This window comes from Ranitomeya imitator, chromosome 2, assembly GCF_032444005.1.
Source record: "Ranitomeya imitator isolate aRanImi1 chromosome 2, aRanImi1.pri, whole genome shotgun sequence".
In the NCBI taxonomy this organism is placed as follows: Eukaryota; Metazoa; Chordata; class Amphibia; order Anura; family Dendrobatidae; genus Ranitomeya; species Ranitomeya imitator.
The window spans coordinates 227,895,252-227,915,498 of record NC_091283.1 but is presented as its reverse complement, the minus strand read 5'-3'; the positions used below and the strand labels follow the sequence as shown (position 1 = coordinate 227,915,498).

General features: G+C 47.2%; 1 protein-coding gene across 1 annotated transcript in view; it reads left to right on the top strand.

Moving 5' to 3' along the window:
* Positions 1-20,247, top strand: part of HDAC8 (histone deacetylase 8) — a 222,145-nt gene that overhangs the window by 138,968 nt on the left and 62,930 nt on the right. Inside the window, exon 7 of the mRNA XM_069748671.1 lies at positions 5,826-5,934. Coding sequence (XP_069604772.1) covers positions 5,826-5,934 — 109 coding nt within the window. The remainder of the gene's footprint in view (positions 1-5,825; positions 5,935-20,247) is intronic.

The window sequence follows — 20,247 nt, the reverse complement described above, 5'->3', positions numbered from 1 at the left end:
CCAGAGAAGCGAACAATCACTCTCATCCTAATACATGAATTAAGGGAACGAGTTTCGTAATGTCGGGTGTGAGATACAATGTTGTGCGACATGATCACTGATATCATCACCCAGCAGTGATTGGAGATATGGAAGTACAACATTATTAGCTTTCTCTTATGTTTAGAACAAAGTAAAACATGGATAAACTTTCTTGTGTTTTATAATTTGGGGTCCATTACCTCTCCTTCATCAATAACTCCCCTGCAGCTGCTCCATCCCTCATCTCCCACCTATTATCACAGCAGAGACTCCATGCCCCCCCTGTATTATACCCCCCCATCCCATTATTTGCTCCTTGCTGTCCCTGTATAGATGTCAGGACTGGAGTGACAGTTCTCCGTGACTAAGGCTTGGTTCCCATTGCGTTAATGGGAACGCGCTAACTGAGAGCATTGCACGGCGAAATTAACGCCGTGCAACGCGTCCGTTAGCGCGCCCATTCACGGCAATGGGAATGCGCAGCACTAGCGCGTGCCATGTTCGGCACGCGCTAGCGACGCGCCGGGGTTTCCTGGCGTGCGGGCGCGCCCGCGGTCCGTTCCCCGCTCGGGGATCTGTGAGAGCGGGGACGTTACCGCAACCCCGGGACGCGGCCACATTAAAACATTGCATTAGCGCTAGCGCGAAACGGTTTGCACTAACGCAATGTGACCCTAGCCTAAGGGTACCGTCACACTGAAACGACACTGCAGCGATACGACAACGATGTCGATCGCTGCAGCGTTGCTGTGTGGTCGCTGGAGAGCTGTCACACAGACCGCTCTCCAGCGACCAACGATCCCGAAGTCCCCTGGTAACCAGGGTAAACATCGGGTTACTAAGCGCAGGGCCGCGCTTAGTAACCCGATGTTTACCCTGGTTACCAGCGTAAACGTAAAAAAAACAAACGCTACATACTTACCTTCCGTGTCTGTCCTCCGGCGCTGTGCTTTCCTCTGCACTGTCAGCGCCGGTCAGCCGTAAAGCAGAGCGGTGACGTCACCGCTGTGCTTTCCGGCTGGCCGGCGCTCACAGCCAGTGCAGAGAAGCACAGCGCCGGAGGACAGACACGGAAGGTAAGTATGTAGTGTTTGTTTTTTTTACGTTTACGCTGGTAACCAGGGTAAACATCGGGTTTCTAAGCGCGGCCCTGCGCTTAGTAACCCGATGTTTACCCTGGTTACCAGTGAAGACATCGCTGAATCGGCGTCACACACGCCGATTCAGCGATGTCAGCGGGAGATCCAGCGACGAAAGAAAGGTTCAAACGATCTGCTACGACGTACGATTCTCAGCGGGGTCCCTGATCGCAGTAGCATGTCAGACACAGCGAGATCGTAAGGATATCGCTGGAACGTCACGGATCATGCCGTCCTAGCGATCAAAGTGCCACTGTGTGACGGTACCCTAAGAGCACAGAGCTGCACAACTCCCAGACCTGAATTAGCCACACGCTGGCCGATGCAGCCACCCGAAGCCTTTTCTCACTGGACACAGTCTCCTCACTTTCTCCTGCTCTCTACCTCAGCCCGCCTGACGACGACAACACACGCCACACTCCTCCCGAATGAGGAACTGCTCACAGTGTGTACCGTGACGTCGGGACCATGATGCACCCGGGCCCGCCGCAACTTAAAGGTACAGTGCCCATTTCCGTCCACTGGATACATTAACAACGCTGTAGGTGTAACTTTAAATCACCACAGTGTTATTTATCTGGTGGCAGCTTTAAACAAAATATCCCAGGGGCCCGATGAGCATTAGCAAAGAGAGGGGGGCCCGCTGCCAGCGTGTGCGGGCCCCCCTATTAGCTTCAGCTCATCGGGCCCCATACTATAGTAATGGCTGTAATGCCCTGATGGCGGCCCTGTATGGCGGTATTATGTGAGATCTATATGGCGAGATGGTTTGGGGTGAGCTGGCCCGCAGAGTGAAGGCAAAAGGGCCAAGAAGTGCTAAGCATCTCTGGGAACTCCTTCAAGATTGTTGGAAGACCATTCCCGGTGACTACCTCTTGAAGCTCATCAAGAGAATGCCAAGTGTGTGCAAAGCAGTCATCAAAGCAAAAGGTGGCTACTTTGAAGAACCTAGAATATAAGACATATTTTCTGTTGTTTCACACTTTTTTGTTAAGTATATAATTGCACATGTGTTAATTCATAGTTTTGATGCCTTCAGTGTGAATGTACAATTTTCATAGTCATGAAAATACAGAAAAATCTTTAAATGAGAAGGTGTGTCCAAACTTTTGGTCTGTACTGTATCTCCCAGAATCCTTGCTGCCTGCCTCTGTGACTGTGTACTTGTCAGTATAACTTTGCAATCACCAACAAAATGGCTGCTCACTGGGTTCCTGAATATCATTCTCTCTTATCCCTTAGCAAACACCCAGGAGAGGAGGGGATGAGTGACATCACACCCATGTCAGCAGACTCCGCCCATATTTACTGCAGTGCAGAAATGTGTGCTAATTGTACACTAGGTTTTTGTCAAATTTCAGCTGCTCTCCCTAGTGTTTAAAAGTGGAAATGTCATACCGTTTCAAATTATTTTTCATATTTTTCTAAATTATAAGCAAATGATAATATTTTGTAAGAAAATGTAAACATTAATACTTCACATTTTTTTCAATTGCTGGAAAAAAAAATGTGATGACACCTTCCCTTTTAATATACTAATTTCTATGGTGCTCAACTTGTAATTTCTCTGCAGTTAAATCGGAGTATATCTTACAGGAGTAGTCCAGAATAGGCAGGTTACTCCTGTGTGAGACATAATGACCGCCTGATCTCACTGCAGAGTGATTAGAAGATGCTTGAGCACAGTAGATATTAGTGTGACACAGACAGACTCAGTAACGCCATGTTCACATGTCAATTTTTTGGTCAGTATTTTACATAAGTATTTGTAATAAAAAATCAGGAGTGCACTAATCAGAGGGAAAGTACACTCCTGGATTTGGCTTTCAAATACTGATGTAAAATACTGAGTATGTGAACGTGGCCTAATTAGAAGAACTGATAGAGGGGTTTGTAATGAGACTCCATTAAACTCAGCTGCACATTCCATCCCCTCACACATTGTCGCAGGAGGTTAGACTAGGAAACCAGGCTGTAATATTATGTCTTGCATAATAATAAACATGCTCTAAGCTTTGTGCTCTGGTCAGCTTCCTTTAGGGGGAAGCGGTACACGCACCCCAGTGAAAACGGTCTAATAACACCCACTTAGACTTTAAAAAATAGTTAGTTACATCCATATATACAGTATTTGGACAGATACAACATTTTTCTAGTTTTGGTTATAGACATTACCACAATGAATTTTAAACAAAACAATTCAGATGCAGTTGAAGTTCAGACTTTCAGCTTTCATTTGAGCGTATCCACATTAAAATTGGATGAAGGGTTTAGGAGTTTCAGCTCCTTAACATGTGCCACCCTGTTTTTAAATGGACCAAAAGTAATTGGACAGATTAAATAATTGCAAATAAAATATTCATTTTTAGTACTTGGTTGAAAACCCTTTGTTGGCAATGACTGCCTGAAGTCTTGAACTCATGGACATCACCAGACGGTGTTTCCTCCTTTTTGATTCTCGGCCAGGCCTTCACTGCGGTGGTTTTCAGTTGCTCCTTGTTAGTGGGCCTTTCTGTCTGAAGTTTAGTCTTTAACAAGTGAAATGCTGCTCAGTTGGGTTGAGATCAGTTGAGTGACTTGGCCATTCAAGAATATTCCACTTCTTTGCTTTAATAAACTACTGGGTTGCTTTGGCTTTATGTTTTGGGTCATTGTCCATCTGTATTATGAAACAATGACCAATCAGTTTGGCTGCATTTGGCTGGATGTGAGCACACAGTATGGCGGCTCTGAAGACCTCAGAATTAATTCGGCTGCTTCTGTCCTGTGTCACATCATCAATAAACACTAGTGACCCAGTGCCACTGGCAGCCATGCATGCCCAAGCCATCACACTGCCTCTGCCGTGTTTTACAGATGATGTGGTATGCTTTGGATCATGAGCTGTACCACGCCTTCGCCATACTTTTCTCTTTCCATCATTCTGGTAGAGGTTGATCTTGGTTTCATCTGTCCAAAGAATGTTCTTCCAGAACTGTGCTGGCTTTTTTAGATGTTTTGAGCCTTTTTCTTCTTGATGCTTATGAGTGTCTCTCACCATGCAGTGAACCCTCTGTAGTTACTTTCATGCAGTCTTCTCTTTATGGTAGATTTGGATATTGATACGCCGACCTCCTGGAGAGTGCTGTTCACTTGGTTGGCTGTTGTGAAGGGGTTTCTCTTCACCATGGAGATTATTCTGCGATCATCCACCACTGTTGTCTTCCGTGGGCGCCCAGGTCTTTTTGCATTGATGAGTTCACCAGTGCTTTCTTTCTCAGGATGTACCAAACTGTAGATTTTGCCACTCCTAATATTGTAGCAATTTCTCGGATGGGTTTTTTCTGTTTTCGCACCTTAAGGATGGCTTGTTTCACCTGCATGGAGAGCTCCTTTACCGCATGTTTACTTCACAGCAAAACCTTCCAAATGCAAGCGTTACACCTCAAATCAACTCCAGGCCTTTTATCTGCTTAATTGAGAATGACATAACGAACGGATTACCCACACCTGTCCATGAAATAGCCTTGGAGTCAATTGTCCAATTACTTTTGGTCCCTTTAAAAACAGGGTGGCACATGTTAAGGAGCTGAAACTCCTAAACCCTTCATCCAATTTTAATGTGGATACCTTCAAATGAAAGCTGAAAGTCTGAACTTCAACTGCATCTGAATTGTTTTGTTTAAAATTCATTGTGGTAATGTCTATAACCAAAATTAGAAAAATGTGGTTCATGTCCAAATATATATGGACGTAACTGTAACTTAATAGGTGCCAAATGTTTTGATTGCTAATCTCTCCGCAATGCAGACCAGAGATTGGCTGCACTGTGGTCAGGGATCAGAGACTGGCTGCACGTTGGTCGGGGACCAGAGACTGGCTGCACGTTGGTCGGGGACCAGAGACTGGCTGCACGTTGGTCGGGGACCAGAGACTGGCTGCACGTTGGTCGGGGACCAGAGACTGGCTGCACGTTGGTCGGGGACCAGAGACTGGCTGCACGTTGGTCGGGGACCAGAGACTGGCTGCACGTTGGTCGGGGACCAGAGACTGGCTGCACGTTGGTCGGGGACCAGAGACTGGCTGCACGTTGGTCGGGGACCAGAGACTGGCTGCACGTTGGTCGGGGACCAGAGACTGGCTGCACGGTGGTCGGGGAGGAGAGACTGGGTGCACAGTGGCCAGGCACCAGAGACTGGCTGCACGGTGGTCATGGACAAGAGGCTGGCTGCACGGTGGTCAGGAACGAGACTTGCTGCACGGTGGTCAGAAACGAGAGAATGGCTGCACGGTGGTCATGGACAAGAGGCTGGCTGCACGGTGGTCAGGAACGAGACTTGCTGCACGGTGGTCAGAAACGAGAGAATGGCTGCACGATGGTCGGGGACCAGAGACTGGCTGCACGGTGGTCAGGGACCAGAGACTGGCTGCACGGTGGTCGGGGACCAGAGACTTGCTGCACGGTGGTTGGGGACCAGGGACTGGCCAGGCTGTGCAGTGGTCATTGAGTCTATAGACGTTTTCCACCTAGAAGAGTCGCTAGCAGAGCTGGAGATGTGCTCTCCTTTTTCATCTAAGTGCTGGCCATTGCTGGCGATGTTATACAGAGTGTGTGCTAGCCCAGTGTTTGCTTCTCACAGACTATTAGTATGCTAGTCTATAAATCAGTGTATTCCTTTTTTTTAGGGACAGGAGATATAAGTGACATCGGCCTTGGGAAGGGACGCTACTATAGTGTAAATGTGCCCTTAAAGGATGGAATCACGGATGACAAATATTACCAAGTCTGTGAAGGGTAAGACTATATTATGTACAGAGAAGGCAGACACAGCCTGAGGACTTTACCTGTTTTTTCTTGAAATCTTAATGTAATGCAGCAATGATGACTGCCTTCTCTGCCTTTACTTATTTTTCCATATTGAGGCGCCTTGCCTGTTTTTGCCCAACCATCATTAAAGGGAATCTGTCAGCAGGGTTCTGGTGCCAGATCTGAGAGCAGCGCGCACTCAGGAGTTTCCATTCTCTGCCGTTTTCAGCAGCTTGTGACCACGTCATCATTACAGCATTTATACCCTGCCGAATCTGTGAATTCTCTCTAACTCTGTAAGACTCCTATTTGGGCTTTCTAGCTTCTTTCTGAATCTTGTATACTTACATTGAGAAAGTGACCTCCTCTCCACACTGCTCGAGATGGTACAGGCGGCTTGTACCCCGATATGTTACAGGCGGCGTGTGCCCCGAGATGGTACACACGACCTGTGCCCCGAGATGGTACACGCGGCCTGTGCCCCGAGATGGTACACGCGGCCTGTGCCCCGAGATGGTACACGCGGCCTGTGCCCCGAGATGGTACACGCGGCCTGTGCCCCGAGATGGTACACGCGGCCTGTGCCCCGAGATGGTACACGCGGCCTGTGCCCCGAGATGGTACACGCGGCCTGTGCCCCGAGATGGTACACGCGGCCTGTGCCCCGAGATGGTACACGCGGCCTGTGCCCCGAGATGGTACACGCGGCCTGTGCCCCGAGATGGTACACGCGGCCTGTGCCCCGAGATGGTACACGCGGCCTGTGCCCCGAGATGGTACACGCGGCCTGTGCCCCGAGATGGTACACGCGGCCTGTGCCCCGAGATGGTACACGCGACCTGTGCCCCGAGATGGTACACGCGGCCTGTGCCCCGAGATGGTACAGGCGGCGTATGCCCATAGAGCAGGCTGCAATATCAGCGGTCAGGATCACTTTAACCTCTCAAGGTGATGTCAGTGCCCACTTGTCCTTTGTTTTTTCTCCCTTTGTTTTTGGTTTTATGTTGTGGCATAGTTGTATACAAACAGCTGGTACCAGTTTCTATTGCCTCAAGTTTTTTCCAGTATTGTGCCTGAAATGACCAATCACATTTAAAGGGAATAGGTCACCAGGACTCTACAATTTAATCTGATAATTAACAAATATATATATAATCAGTGTAGGCACTTTAACAATATGACAACCTAGTTCCCAGTGTATTATTCTCACCCAAGAAACAGAAGACATCCATAAAACATGAAAGGCAACTAGTTTATTGAGAAACATATTAAGACTATTCAAAAAGCTGATGTATTCAGGGACATACAAACAGCAGGCAGTGAGCAATTAAATACATATCATAGTGTCCGAGCAAAAGGGTGTTTGGATTATAACAGACCTAGTGGCTACAGAAAACTAGCTGTTTTTTCCCCTTTTAAAAAGCTGTTCTTGTTCACAAACCCTTTCCTCCATTGTGCCCATGGTGTATACCATAGTACAATCAAATATAATGAAGTAGTATAGGTTACCTAATGTGGCAGTAGTGTCAGATCAAAAGGGGGAAGTAGGATAATATCAGACACGCTGTCAATAAACCAGACCTGGGCAAAGTGCAGGCCGAGATAGCCGAGGGGCTGGAAAACAGAGGTCCACGAGCCGCACCGTGCCCATTCGCTTGCTGTCTCCATCTGACGACTCCATGATGTAATTTCATCGCGTCACCTGTGTGCTGCGGAGAGTCAGCGCGGCGGAGGCAGGGAGAGACGCAGAGCGCCGGGGAATGGGACCGAGGTCAGTATGTGGTGTTCATTTCCTTTTCATGTGTATGGGATTTTTGGGTGGCCATAGGGAGGCTATAGGGGTGTTGTGCTGCACAATGGGGTGACTATGTGGGTGTTGTGCTCAAAAGCGTATCTAGGGTTTCTGGCACCAGGGGCAAGAATTCATTTTGGCGCCCCCCCCTCCCCAGGACATATGCGATTTTCACACTTAGTCATGTACCCACGAGCTCCTCTCCCTAATGCTCTCAATGTTCAGTGAAAAACTGAGAGGAGCGGGAAGAGAAGCTCGTTGTCACAGGGCCACAAGTATGAAAATCGCAAATGAGTGACGTGTCCATGTGATGACTACTGGAACCTGCAGCGCTGAATCCTGACATTGCAGGCTACTGAATTCTCACAACGCATGCACTGCACACTTTTAGGGTTCTCCCTTGCTGGTGGACAGTCATGTCAGCACAAGTATGTGATTTGTATACCTCTGACCACATTCCGACTAGACGTGCTCGGCCTCGCTCAGTTCATTTTCATTGAGCGAGGCCACACGTCTAGTCGGCACGGGATTGCATGTACGTAAATCACCAGCACCAGAGAATCCTGACAGTGTTCAGGGCGCACTGTGAGAAGTCTGCAGTCACAAAGAATGACTGCAGACTCATTACAAACCTGGACATCCCCTTTAATGCTCCTAACATAAATAAAAACATGAGTTAGTCAGTAGCACAAATAACATTTACATCCAGGTACCTTATGGATGGCGTCGTTTCTCGAGCCGTTCTCCTTTTCTTCATCTTGTCCAGACCCCATGAGTTTTCTCAGCCACAGCTGTCTCTACAGACTTCCATCTTCTCCGCTCTTTTGCAGAAAATCTCCACATGATGCCCTTAAAGATACAAGTGTCATTATAATGCTCCTGAACAAAAAATTGCCACTCGCTATATTCTCTGCATAAAATATGACCCCCACACTGTCCCTCTTATGGTACATGCTCTTTACACGGACCTCCCCTTTCCATACCGGCCCCCATTTTCACACTGTCCTCTCACACTGTGTCCCCACTATAGGGCCCAGTACTCTCTCATCACACTCCCCCTCCTTGGTATACTGTCCCCTCCTGGCTGTGCCCTCACACTACCCCCCCCCCCCCACCCCCCATGCTACGCATGCACACATCCCAACACCCTCACTCCCCGTACTCTGTCCATAAGTTTTTCACATCACTACTCATACTGTGTCTGCATACATTCCCCTGTTTGCTCCCCAATCTGTCTGCACCCATCCCCCATACTGTTTCCTCATATATGCCCCCCATTCCCCTGTATTGTTTCCTCATACATGCACCCCCCATCTCCCCCTTTGCTCTTCATTTTGTCCTCAAATCTCCCCCACACATTAAATCCCCCATCCCCACTCCAAATATCACCCCACACATTAAACACCCCCATCCCCATGACAAATCTCCCCCCCACACACATTCAATCCCCCATCTCCACTCACATTCTCCCCACACACAATAAATCCCATCTCCACTCACATTAAATCCCTTCCCCACAATAAATCCCCCTATCTCCACTCATATTAAATCTCCCCCATCCAATAATAAATCCCCCCATCCCCACTCACATTAAATCCCCCCCACAATAAATTTCCCCATCTCCACTCACATTAAATCCCTTCCCCACAATAAATCCCATCTCCACTCATTAAATCTCCCTCATCCAATTATAAATCCCAACATCCCCACTCACATTAAATCTCCCCCCGCCGCAATAAATCCCCCCATCTCCACTCACATTAAATCCCTTCCCCACAATAAATCCCCCCCATCTCCACTCATATTAAATATCCCCCGTCCAATAATAAATCCCACCATCCCCACTCACATTAAATCCCCCCCACAATATATCCCCCCGTCCCCATTCCCGCTCACATTAAATCCCCCTCTGCACCTTCGGTGTCTTCAGCTCCACTGGAGCATTTACCACCGATCTGCGTCTCTGCCTCTGCTGCTCTGCCTCTGCTCTGCAGCGCGGGCGAGTGACGTCAGCAGCGTGATCACATGACCTGATCACGCTGCTGGCGTCGCTCTGACCCGGCAGTCAGAGCTTCAATTGTACTCGCATCTCGACTCAGATGGCAGATGCAGTACAATTGAACACTGGGAGCTGGTGCGCTGCAGCTTCTGTTTGCCGGCTGTCAGCTTGACAGTCGGCACAGAGAACAGCTGACTCCCAATGCGGGGGGCGGCAGAATGCAGCCGCCGGGGGAGACACTGCGGACTGCCGCTTTAGGCGGCCTGACTGCGCCCCCCTGCCCGCTGCGCCCAGGGCACATGCACTGGCTGCCCCCCCTAGATACGCCACTGGTTGTGCTTCACAAGGGGAGGCTATGGGGGTGTTGTGCTGCACAAGGGGAGGCTATAGGGGTGTTGTGCTGCACAAGGGGAGGCTATGGGGGTGTTGTGCTGCACAAGGGGAGGCTATGGGGGTGTTGTGCTGCACAAGGGGAGGCTATGGGGTGTTGTGCTGCACATGGAGAGACTATGGCGTGTTGTGCTGCACAAGGGGAGGCTATGGGTTGTGTTTTGCTGCACAAGGGGAGGCTATGGGGGTGTTGTGCTGCACAAGGGGAGGCTATGGGGGTGTTGTGCTGCACAAGGGGAGGCTATGGGGGTGTTGTGCTGCACAAGGGGAGGCTATGGGGTGTTGTGCTGCACAATGGGAGGCTATGGGGGTGTTGTGCTGCACAAGGGAGGCTATGGGGGTGTTGTGCTGCACAATGGGAAGATATGGGGTGTTGTGCTGCACAAGGGAGGCTATGGGGGTGTTGTGCTGCACAAGAGGAGGCTATGGGTTGTGTTTTGCTGCACAAGGGGAGGCTATGGGGATGTTGTGCTGCACAAGGGGAGGCTATGGGGGTGTTGTGCTGCACAAGGGGAGGCTATGGGGGTGTTGTGCTGCACAATGGGAAGATATGGGGTGTTGTGCTGCACAAGGGAGGCTATGGGGGTGTTGTGCTGCACAAGGGAGGCTATGGGGGTGTTGTGCTGCACAATGGGAAGATATGGGGTGTTGTGCTGCACAAGGGAGGCTATGGGGGTGTTGTGCTGCACAAGAGGAGGCTATGGGGGTGTTGTGCTGCACAAGGGAGGCTATGGGGGTGTTGTGCTGCACAATGGGAGGATATGGGGTGTTGTGCTGCACAAGGGGAGGCTATGGGGGTGTTTTGCTGCACATGGGAGACTGGGGGGTGTTGGGCTGCACAAGGGGAGGCTATGGGGGTGTTGTACACACTTATACACAATCGTACTTATACACACTCGTACATACACTCGTAATTAGTTGTACACACTTATACACACTCGTACATACCGTACTTAGACACACTCGTACTTATACACACTCGTACTTACACACACTCGTACATACATACTCGTACATATACTTATACACACTCGTACATACTTGTACACACATACTTATACACTCTTGCACACACTTGTACACACTCGTACTTGTACACACTCGTACTTGTACACACTCGTACTTGTACACACTCGTACTTGTACACACTCGTACTTGTACACGTACACACTCGTACTTGTACACGTACACACTCGTACTTGTACACGTACACACTCGTACTTGTACACGTACACACTCGTACTTGTACACGTACACACTCGTACTTGTACACGTACACACTCGTACTTGTACACGTCCACACTCGTACGTACACGTACACACTCGTACTTGTACACGTCCACACTCGTACTTGTACACGTCCACACTCGTACGTACACGTCCACACTCGTACGTACACGTCCACACTCGTACGTACACGTCCACACTCGTACGTACACGTCCACACTCGTACGTACACGTCCACACTCGTACGTACACGTCCACACTCGTACGTACACGTCCACACTCGTACGTACGCGCATACACTCGCACGTACACTCGCACATACACTCGCACGTACACTCGCACATACACTCGCACATACACTCGCACATACACTCGCACATACTTAAATGCACTAGTGCGTAATTAGACGCACTCGTACGTAGTTAGACACACTTGTACATATAAACACGTTCGTACTTGCTTATACACACTGGTACATTCTTGTAGGTCTTTTTTTATAAAATAAAAAATACTTCACGTGACACAACTGATACGTTACAAAATAAAACACAACAGAACAAAACATAAGACCAATACTCCAATCATACTACAGAATCAGACCCAAATCACAAAGAAATGAACCAGAAATGGAAACAAAATGGAAAATGTTCATGACCTACAAATCAGGGAAAAAAGAAAAATTCAAATAAAATAAAGAAAAACAGAACAAAAAACGGAAAAAAACAAAACAAAATGCCCATAATTACATGAATATCCCCATAAAATAAATAATATATAGTATAAAATCTTGTAAGACCCCCAGCCCAGCTTCATTAACACTACTATATACAACCCCCAACTACATTCACACCGTCCTATATACAATGCTACAGTGCCTTGTGAAATTATTGGGCCCCTGGGAAGTTTTCCAAATTTTTGGTGCAAAATCATCAACAAGTGGAACACAATCGTGAAGTTGCACGAAATTTATTGGTTATTTTTAATTGTGGTGGAAATTCAAAAACTGAAAAGTGCGGCGTGCAATATTATTCGGCCTCCTTAACTTAATACTTTGTTGCGCCACCTTTTGCTGTGATTACAGCTGCAAGTTGCTTGGGGTATGTCTCTATCAGTTTTGTACATCGAGAGACTGAAATTCTTGCCCATTCTTCCTTGGCAAACAGCTCGAGCTCAGTGAGGTTTGATGGAGATCGTTTGTGAACAGCAGTTTTCAGCTCTTTCCACAGATTCTCGATTGGCAATCCATTCTAACACCTGGATACGTTTATTTGTCAACCATTCCATTGTAGATTTTGCTTTATGTTTGGGATCATTGTCTTGTTGGAAGACAAATCTCCGTCCCAGTCTCAGGTCTTTTGCAGTCTCCTACAGGTTTTCTTCAAGAATGGTCCTGTATTTGGCTCCATCCATCTTCCCATCAATTTTAACCATCTTCCCTGTCCCTGCTGAACAAAAGAAAGCTCAAACCATGATGCTGCCACCACCATGTTTGACAGTGGGGATGGTGTGTTCAGGGTGATGAGCTCTGTTGCCTTTAGGCCAAACACATCATTTGGCATTGTTGCCAAAAAGTTCAATTTTGGTTTCATCTGACCAGAGCACCACCTTCCACATGTTTGGTGTGTCTCCCAGGTGGCTTGTTGCAAACTTAAAACACTTTTTATGGATATCTTTGAGAAATGGCTTTCTTTTTGCCACTCTTCCATAAAGGCCAGATTTGTGCAGTGTACGACTGATTGTTGTCCTATGGACAGACTGTCCCACCTCAGCTGTAGATCTCTGCAGTTCATCCAGAGTGATCATGGGCCTCTTGGTTGCATCTTTGATCAGTCTTCTCCTTGTTTGAGATGAAAGTTTAGAGGGATGGCCTGGTCTTGGTAGATTTGCAGTGGTATGATACTCCTTCCGTTTCAATATGATCGCTCGCACAGTGCTCCTTGGAATGTTTTGGAAATCATTTTTGTATCCAAATCCAGCTTTAAACTTTTCCACAACAGTATCACGGACCTGCCTGTTGTGTTCCTTGGTCTTCATGATGCTCTCTGTGCTTCACACAGAACCCTGAGATTATCACAGAGCAGGTACATTTAAACAGAGACTTGATTACACACAGTTGGATTATATTTATCATCATCAGGCATTTAGGACAACATTGGATCGTTCAGAGATCCACAATGAACTTCTGGAGTGAGTTTGCTGCACTGAAAGTAAAGGGGCCGAATAATATTGCATGCCCCACTTTTCAGTTTTTGAATTTCCACAAAAATTTAAAATAACCAATACATTTTGTTTAACTTCACAATTGTGTTCCACTTGTTGTTGACTCTTCACCAAAAATGTACGTTTGGTATCTTTGTTTGAAGCATAAGGTTGAAAAATTCCAGGGGGCTGAATATTTTTGCACTGTATATCTAATATATAATTGCCTAGAATACTACTTCCTGCAATTTGTGCCAACTTCCTGTCCGGAGCTAATGTCCGGAGCTAATGTCCGGAGCTAATGTCCGGAGATAAGTGACGTCAACAGTGTCCAGTGTCTGATTGGTTGCCGCCTGCTGCGATCGACCAATCAGAAACGTGCCGTACTGTGACACACTCCGCCCGCCATTTTGGTGTGATTTTTGAATTTTTACCTCACAGCAAGTTTCTACTGCGTGGAGGCGGGCCCAGTGACGTTGCTCTTCAAGCTCCTGCCGAATTTCGTCAAAAAAATGATAATACCATTTACCAAAACTATATATATTTAGTTGTGAAGTGGTTCAGTGACATTTTCACACCAATTTTGAACTTTTGTTTGGTGTTTTCTCCATATACTGCCTATTATTTTTGTTCTTTCTTACTATTATTTATTAATTGTATTATTCTTACATTTGAATAAATAAAGTATATATAGATTCTAGACTCCCGATTCTTTAGAATCGGGCTGCCATCTAGTCTAATATATAATTGCCTAGAATACTACTTCCTGCAATTTGTGCCAACTTCCGTGGCTTTGTCCGGAGCTAATGTCCGGAGCTAATGTCCGGAGATAATGTCCGGAGCTAATGTCCGGAGATAAGTGACGTCAACAGTGTCCAGTGTCTGATTGGTTGCCGCCTGCTGCGAGCGACCAATCAGAAACGTGCCGTACTGTGACACACTCCGCCCGCCATTTTGGTGTGATTTTTGAATTTTTACCTCACAGCAAGTTTCTACTGCGTGGAGGCGGGCCCAGTGACGTTGCTCTTCAAGCTCCTGCCGAATTTCGTCAAAAAAATGATAATACCATTTACCAAAACTATATATATTTAGTTGTGAAGTGGTTCAGTGACATTTTCACACCAATTTTGAACTTTTGTTTGGTGTTTTCTCCATATACTGCCTATTATTTTTGTTCTTTCTTACTATTATTTATTAATTGTATTATTCTTACATTTGAATAAATAAAGTATATATAGATTCTAGACTCCCGATTCTTTAGAATCGGGCTGCCATCTAGTCTAATATATAATTGCCTAGAATACTACTTCCTGCAATTTGTGCCAACTTCCGTGGCTTTGTCCGGAGCTAATGTCCGGAGCTAATGTCCGGAGATTAATTGCCTAGAATACTACTTCCTGCAATTTGTGCCAACTTCCGTGGCTTTGTCCGGAGCTAATGTCCGGAGCTAATGTCCGGAGCTAATGTCCGGAGATAAGTGACGTCAACAGTGTCCAGTGTCTGATTGGTTGCCGCCTGCTGCGATCGACCAATCAGAAACGTGCCGTACTGTGACACACTCCGCCCGCCATTTTGGTGTGATTTTTGAATTTTTACCTCACAGCAAGTTTCTACTGCGTGGAGGCGGGCCCAGTGACGTTGCTCTTCAAGCTCCTGCCGAATTTCGTCAAAAAAATGATAATACCATTTACCAAAACTATATATATTTAGTTGTGAAGTGGTTCAGTGACATTTTCACACCAATTTTGAACTTTTGTTTGGTGTTTTCTCCATATACTGCCTATTATTCACTGACTGTTATACTGAGAGACTGCCGTTTATTAACCTCTTCTTTGCCACATTGGGTATATTGCTCTATTATTTGCCACATAAGGACATTGTCCATTATTGCCCAGCAATTTCTCTGCAATATAAACTGCCTATTTATTAATATCTGCATTCCTGCAAAGAACTATTGCCTATTAACTGGCTATTTTCCTACTACCTGACACTGCCTCTTATTAACCTGTTGTTTGCCACCACCACGCTTAAAGCTGTTTAGCTTAGCCAACATGAGCTCTAATAGTAAGGATACTAATGACACAGAGTCCAAAGCTTATGATGGCGCACGTAAGATCAGGTCTGATATAAAGTATGGTAATGATGCAGAGCGAAAAGCCGATGCCGCACGTAAGCGCAAAGTTGTCGTCTGATGTCTTTCATCCCTCCCCTCATAAGCATGTTCATGGATCCTGTGTAACTGTACCTTAAATAACAAGAATTGTCAAGAGCTGGGACCCCCCCCCCATCCCCTCAATCCCCCCACTCAACCTAAGACCCTCTATTATACACAATATATACAATACACTATATACAATACACTACAGTATTTACAGTATATACATAAACCAACATTACAGAACACAACCCACAAACTCACCACCCAGGGCTCAAGTTCGATGCCTGCAAACCTTCTATTTCAGGGAACAGAAATTCAAAACAAAAATCTAGGGTGTAAAGACATCAGCCCACCACCAGTATATAGGAGTACTAATTGACTAAGGCACCCTGAAGGAGAAACCCCTTCAGAGATGGGCCTCCCTCCGGGCACCCAGTCTTTTGCACTCCAGAGAACGCACCTTCACCAGGGCACCTAGGATGCTGCTACAAACTTCATCTACACGGAGGATTTTATTCTGCGTCGAAACTAAAACTCGTGCGTTCCACGTGAATAATAATCATAATAATTTTTATTTATATAGCGCCAACATATTCCGCAGCACTTTACAATTAAGCGGGACATGCACAAACAATAAATTTGGTACGAGTTAAGACAATTTAAACAGTGACATTAGGAGTGAGGTCCCTGCTCGCAAGCTTACAATCTACAAGGAAATGGGGGACACAATAGGTGAAAAGTGATTGTTATTTCAGGTCTGGTAATTATAATAAATGGGGATTTTCATACAAAGCTGCATGATCCGGTCATCAGCCCGTGTGTTTAAGTGCAATAGTCAAGTATCAAGTGCAGTTATCATGTGCATGGAGGGTGTGGAGACAGATGAATAGTAGGGTGCAGATTCACATGCAGATAATATTTGGAAGGAGGGAACAGGAGAAAGTTAGTTTACTGAGTAGTTGATGTGGTAGGCTTTTCTGAAGAGATGGGTTTTCAAAGCGCGCTTGAATAGGTTGGGGCTAGGTATCAGTCTGATCGTCTGGGGAAGTGCATTCCAGAGAGCTGGCGCAGCACGAGAGAAGTCTTGGAGACGGAGGTGCGAGGTTCAGATTACAGGGCATGTTAGTCTTAGGTCATTTGTAGAATGGAGGGCATGTGTAGTGTGATAGACAGAGATGAGAGAAGAGATATAAGGCGGTGCAGAACTGTGGAGAGCTTTGTGGGTGAGAGAGATGAGTTTATACTGGACCCTGTAGCGAATGGGTAGCCAGTGTAATGACTGGCACAAGATGGAGGCATCGGTGAAGCTGCTGGACATAAATATGACTCTGGCTGCAGCATTCAAGATGGATTGGAGAGGAGAAAGTTTGGTAAGAGGGAGACTGATCAGAAGAGAGTTGCAGTAGTCCAGATGGGAATAAATAAGAGCGACAGCAAGAGTCTTAGCAGTTTCAACGGTAATGAGAAGAAAAATGATGCAGCACTCACCCTTGCGCTTCTTCCAAGTGTGCTCTTTATTCAGCAAAACATACTATGCATAGTATGAACTGGCATACGCAGTGATCTGTGAGGGAGCGAGAGTGAGGAGAGACCGGACGACAGCTGTTTCGCGCTACGGCGCTTCTACAGGTCCATGCTGAAAACAGGTGATGTCGTTTCCTCCCTGGAGGAAACGACATCACCTGTTTTTAGCATGGACCTGTAGAAGCGCCGTAGCGCGAAACAGCTGTCGTCCGGTCTCTCCTCACTCTCGCTCCCTCACAGATCACTGCGTATGCCAGTTCATACTATGCATAGTATGTTTTGCTGAATAAAGAGCACACTTGGAAGAAGCGCAAGGGTGAGTGCTGCATCATTTTTCTTCTCATTATATGGTCTTGTACAAAACTCTGACGATTGCATAGCACCACCCGCAGCTCACAGCAAGGGAGACCTCATCTGTCCTTCTGAAACAGATCGTTTAAGCGAATCTCCAATTGCGCTATAGTGAAGCTCTGTGCCGATCATCTTTCTGTTTCTTGGTATAACGAAGTTTCAACGGTAAGACAAAGTCGGATTCTGGAAATGTTTTTAAGATGCAGGTGACAAGAGCGAGTGAGTGATCGGATATAGGGATTAAAGGAAAGTTCAGTGTCGAATATGACCTGTCACGGAGCTACCGCGACAGAGAGGTTCCAGAGAACCGCAGCGCTCTGGGCCTCGTTCACACAGTGAACAGAAGCTCTTCTCCTGTATTTTGACCTGGCTGCTTTGTGCCAGCAGTGCAAAAGTTAACCTTCTTGCTGAGTTGCTGTGAGCTGGGTCTCTTAGCTGAAGTGGATTTTGTAATCTCCTCCTCTATATAGACCCAGCCTTGACTACAGCTATTGTCAGTGATCAGTTCTGCTGTCTGGCTTGGAGGTTGAAGGAGCATAGTGTTGGAGCTTGGAGGTTTATTTACAGAGATTGGTGTCTGCTGTTTTGGTTGCATGTTAAACCTGTTTTCCTTCCTAGTTTTTTCCTTCTCTTCCCATCTCTGTGTTTCCTCTGTGGTTGTGTCAGCATTTGGTGAGTTTGAGACTTTTAGTTACCTTGTCTGTATAACCTGTTTATTGTTGTATTTATACACTGGTGCAGTCCACCTCCCTAGGGGGGGAGAGGGGGCCACTGATAGGGCCTGCACAGGAGACTGATACGCTGGCGGCTCAGGCCTCCTAACCATCATAGGTACCCCTGTAATAAGAGAAAGCCAGGGCCCCATTATAGTGGCAGGGACAGGTGCGGGTCCCAGTACGCCGTCCTGCCCTTATCGCCGTTATTGGCATGACATGACCCCAAGACAGCGGGCATGCTGCTTGGGAGTTATGGTTGTACCCTCCAGGGTAATTTCGATGTTGGGTAGAGTGAGGTTAGTAGAAGGGAGAAACACAAGAAGTTCCGTTTTGGAGAGATTTAGTTTCAGGTAGAGGGAGGACATGATGTTAGAGACAGCAGACAGACAATCCTTGGTATTTTGAATTAGGGTAGGGGTGATGTCGGGGGAAAAAAAGTGTATAATTTGGTGTCATCATCATAGAGCTGATACTGGAACCTGAAGTACCTTACCAATGTGCTGACTAAGAATAAAGTGGCTCGGTCCCTTCTCCCGAGGTCTCTGAACGCTCCATAGGCCCACTCTGCAAAGGACAGAGTGGCCAGCCGCGGCCAACCAATGGAAGCTTCCACCCTGTTGTACACCTCTGTATTAAAGGGACAATGAAGCAGGAAGTGCTTCGTGCACTTGGTCCCACTTGTACTGGGGACCATAGATGTTAATGAGCCAAAGCTCCTGTCCCCCCCATGGAGACATCTAGGATCAAGCATCTCCCCATTTCTAATTCGATCAATTGTCTGCATTCAGCCGTTGCGGTTTTAAAAGGACCGCCACCCCGCTATACGGCTCGGCCGCAAGAGACCAGTAGGAGGGCCCATGCCTCCACTCCCGCCTTGCTTTATGCATGGTTGATAGGTCAATCAACTTGGTCTGCAAAAACGAAATGTCAGCGTCAAATTGGTCGAGAAAATGAAAGGCCGTGTACCTTGGTGCTTCTGACTTTATGCTGGTGACATTAATGGTTGCCAGCATCAACGGTGTGGGTGCCGCTATCATGATTGATTGAATTAGATAGCCTTTTTCTTCCCACCCCCAACACTTTCACCCTTTTCCTCTGACTATGATGAGCTTATAGTGTTCTTTAGACAAACAGACTAATCCACTCTCTCCTTACATAAACTCTGGCCCTTTTCTGGTGGTCCTGAGGTAGTCCCTCCCCCCCCCCCCCCCAGAGGGCTTTTTATTTGCCTGCTGAGAAGAAGACCCAGTGACCTCCTGAGCCCCAACTACCTTGTCCGCAACCGCCAGCTCTGGGTCCCCTTTGCCCCCCTCTGGAGGGGAGGTCTGTAGTGCCCGGAACCGGTTAGAGAGATCCACCAGGGGGGGGGTCTGGACATTCCAATGGCATCTGGATCAAGGTTACAGAGTCAGAGGAGTCGCACTCCAAGGAGGAGGTTTGAGGCCCGGACCCCTGTTTTCCTTGGTTGTTTTCCTGTTACCTTTTTTCTTTTGCTGTGACCACTCCCGCTCTCCCTCATACAGACGGTCACCGGATGAAGGTTCCTGGGAAGACATTTTGTCCTTTTGCTCCTCCCTTTCAAGTCTCTTGACTTCCTCGCTCAATTCGCTGTCTTTAGGATCCTCAGCTGCAAGTGAAGTACACTGGTCGGAGTTTAGGGTCATTACTCCCTGCCGCCTGTTCCCACGATGCTGCTCCTGCCGCCTGATATTGGATGGCGGCAGCCTGCTCCTCATCAGTCCCCTGCCTCCTCTGCCCCTACTTGTCCCTTCACTGGTGAGATTATTCACAGCTTTCGTCTGTCCCGCACTCGCTGCTTTCTGGACCGCATTGGCAAAGGAACGCGTACAGCGACTGAACAGGTGACCGAGGTCACCACACAAGTTAGACATAATCCTGGCACAGGTAGCAAGCAAGATGGCTGAGGTACCCACACAGTGCGCAT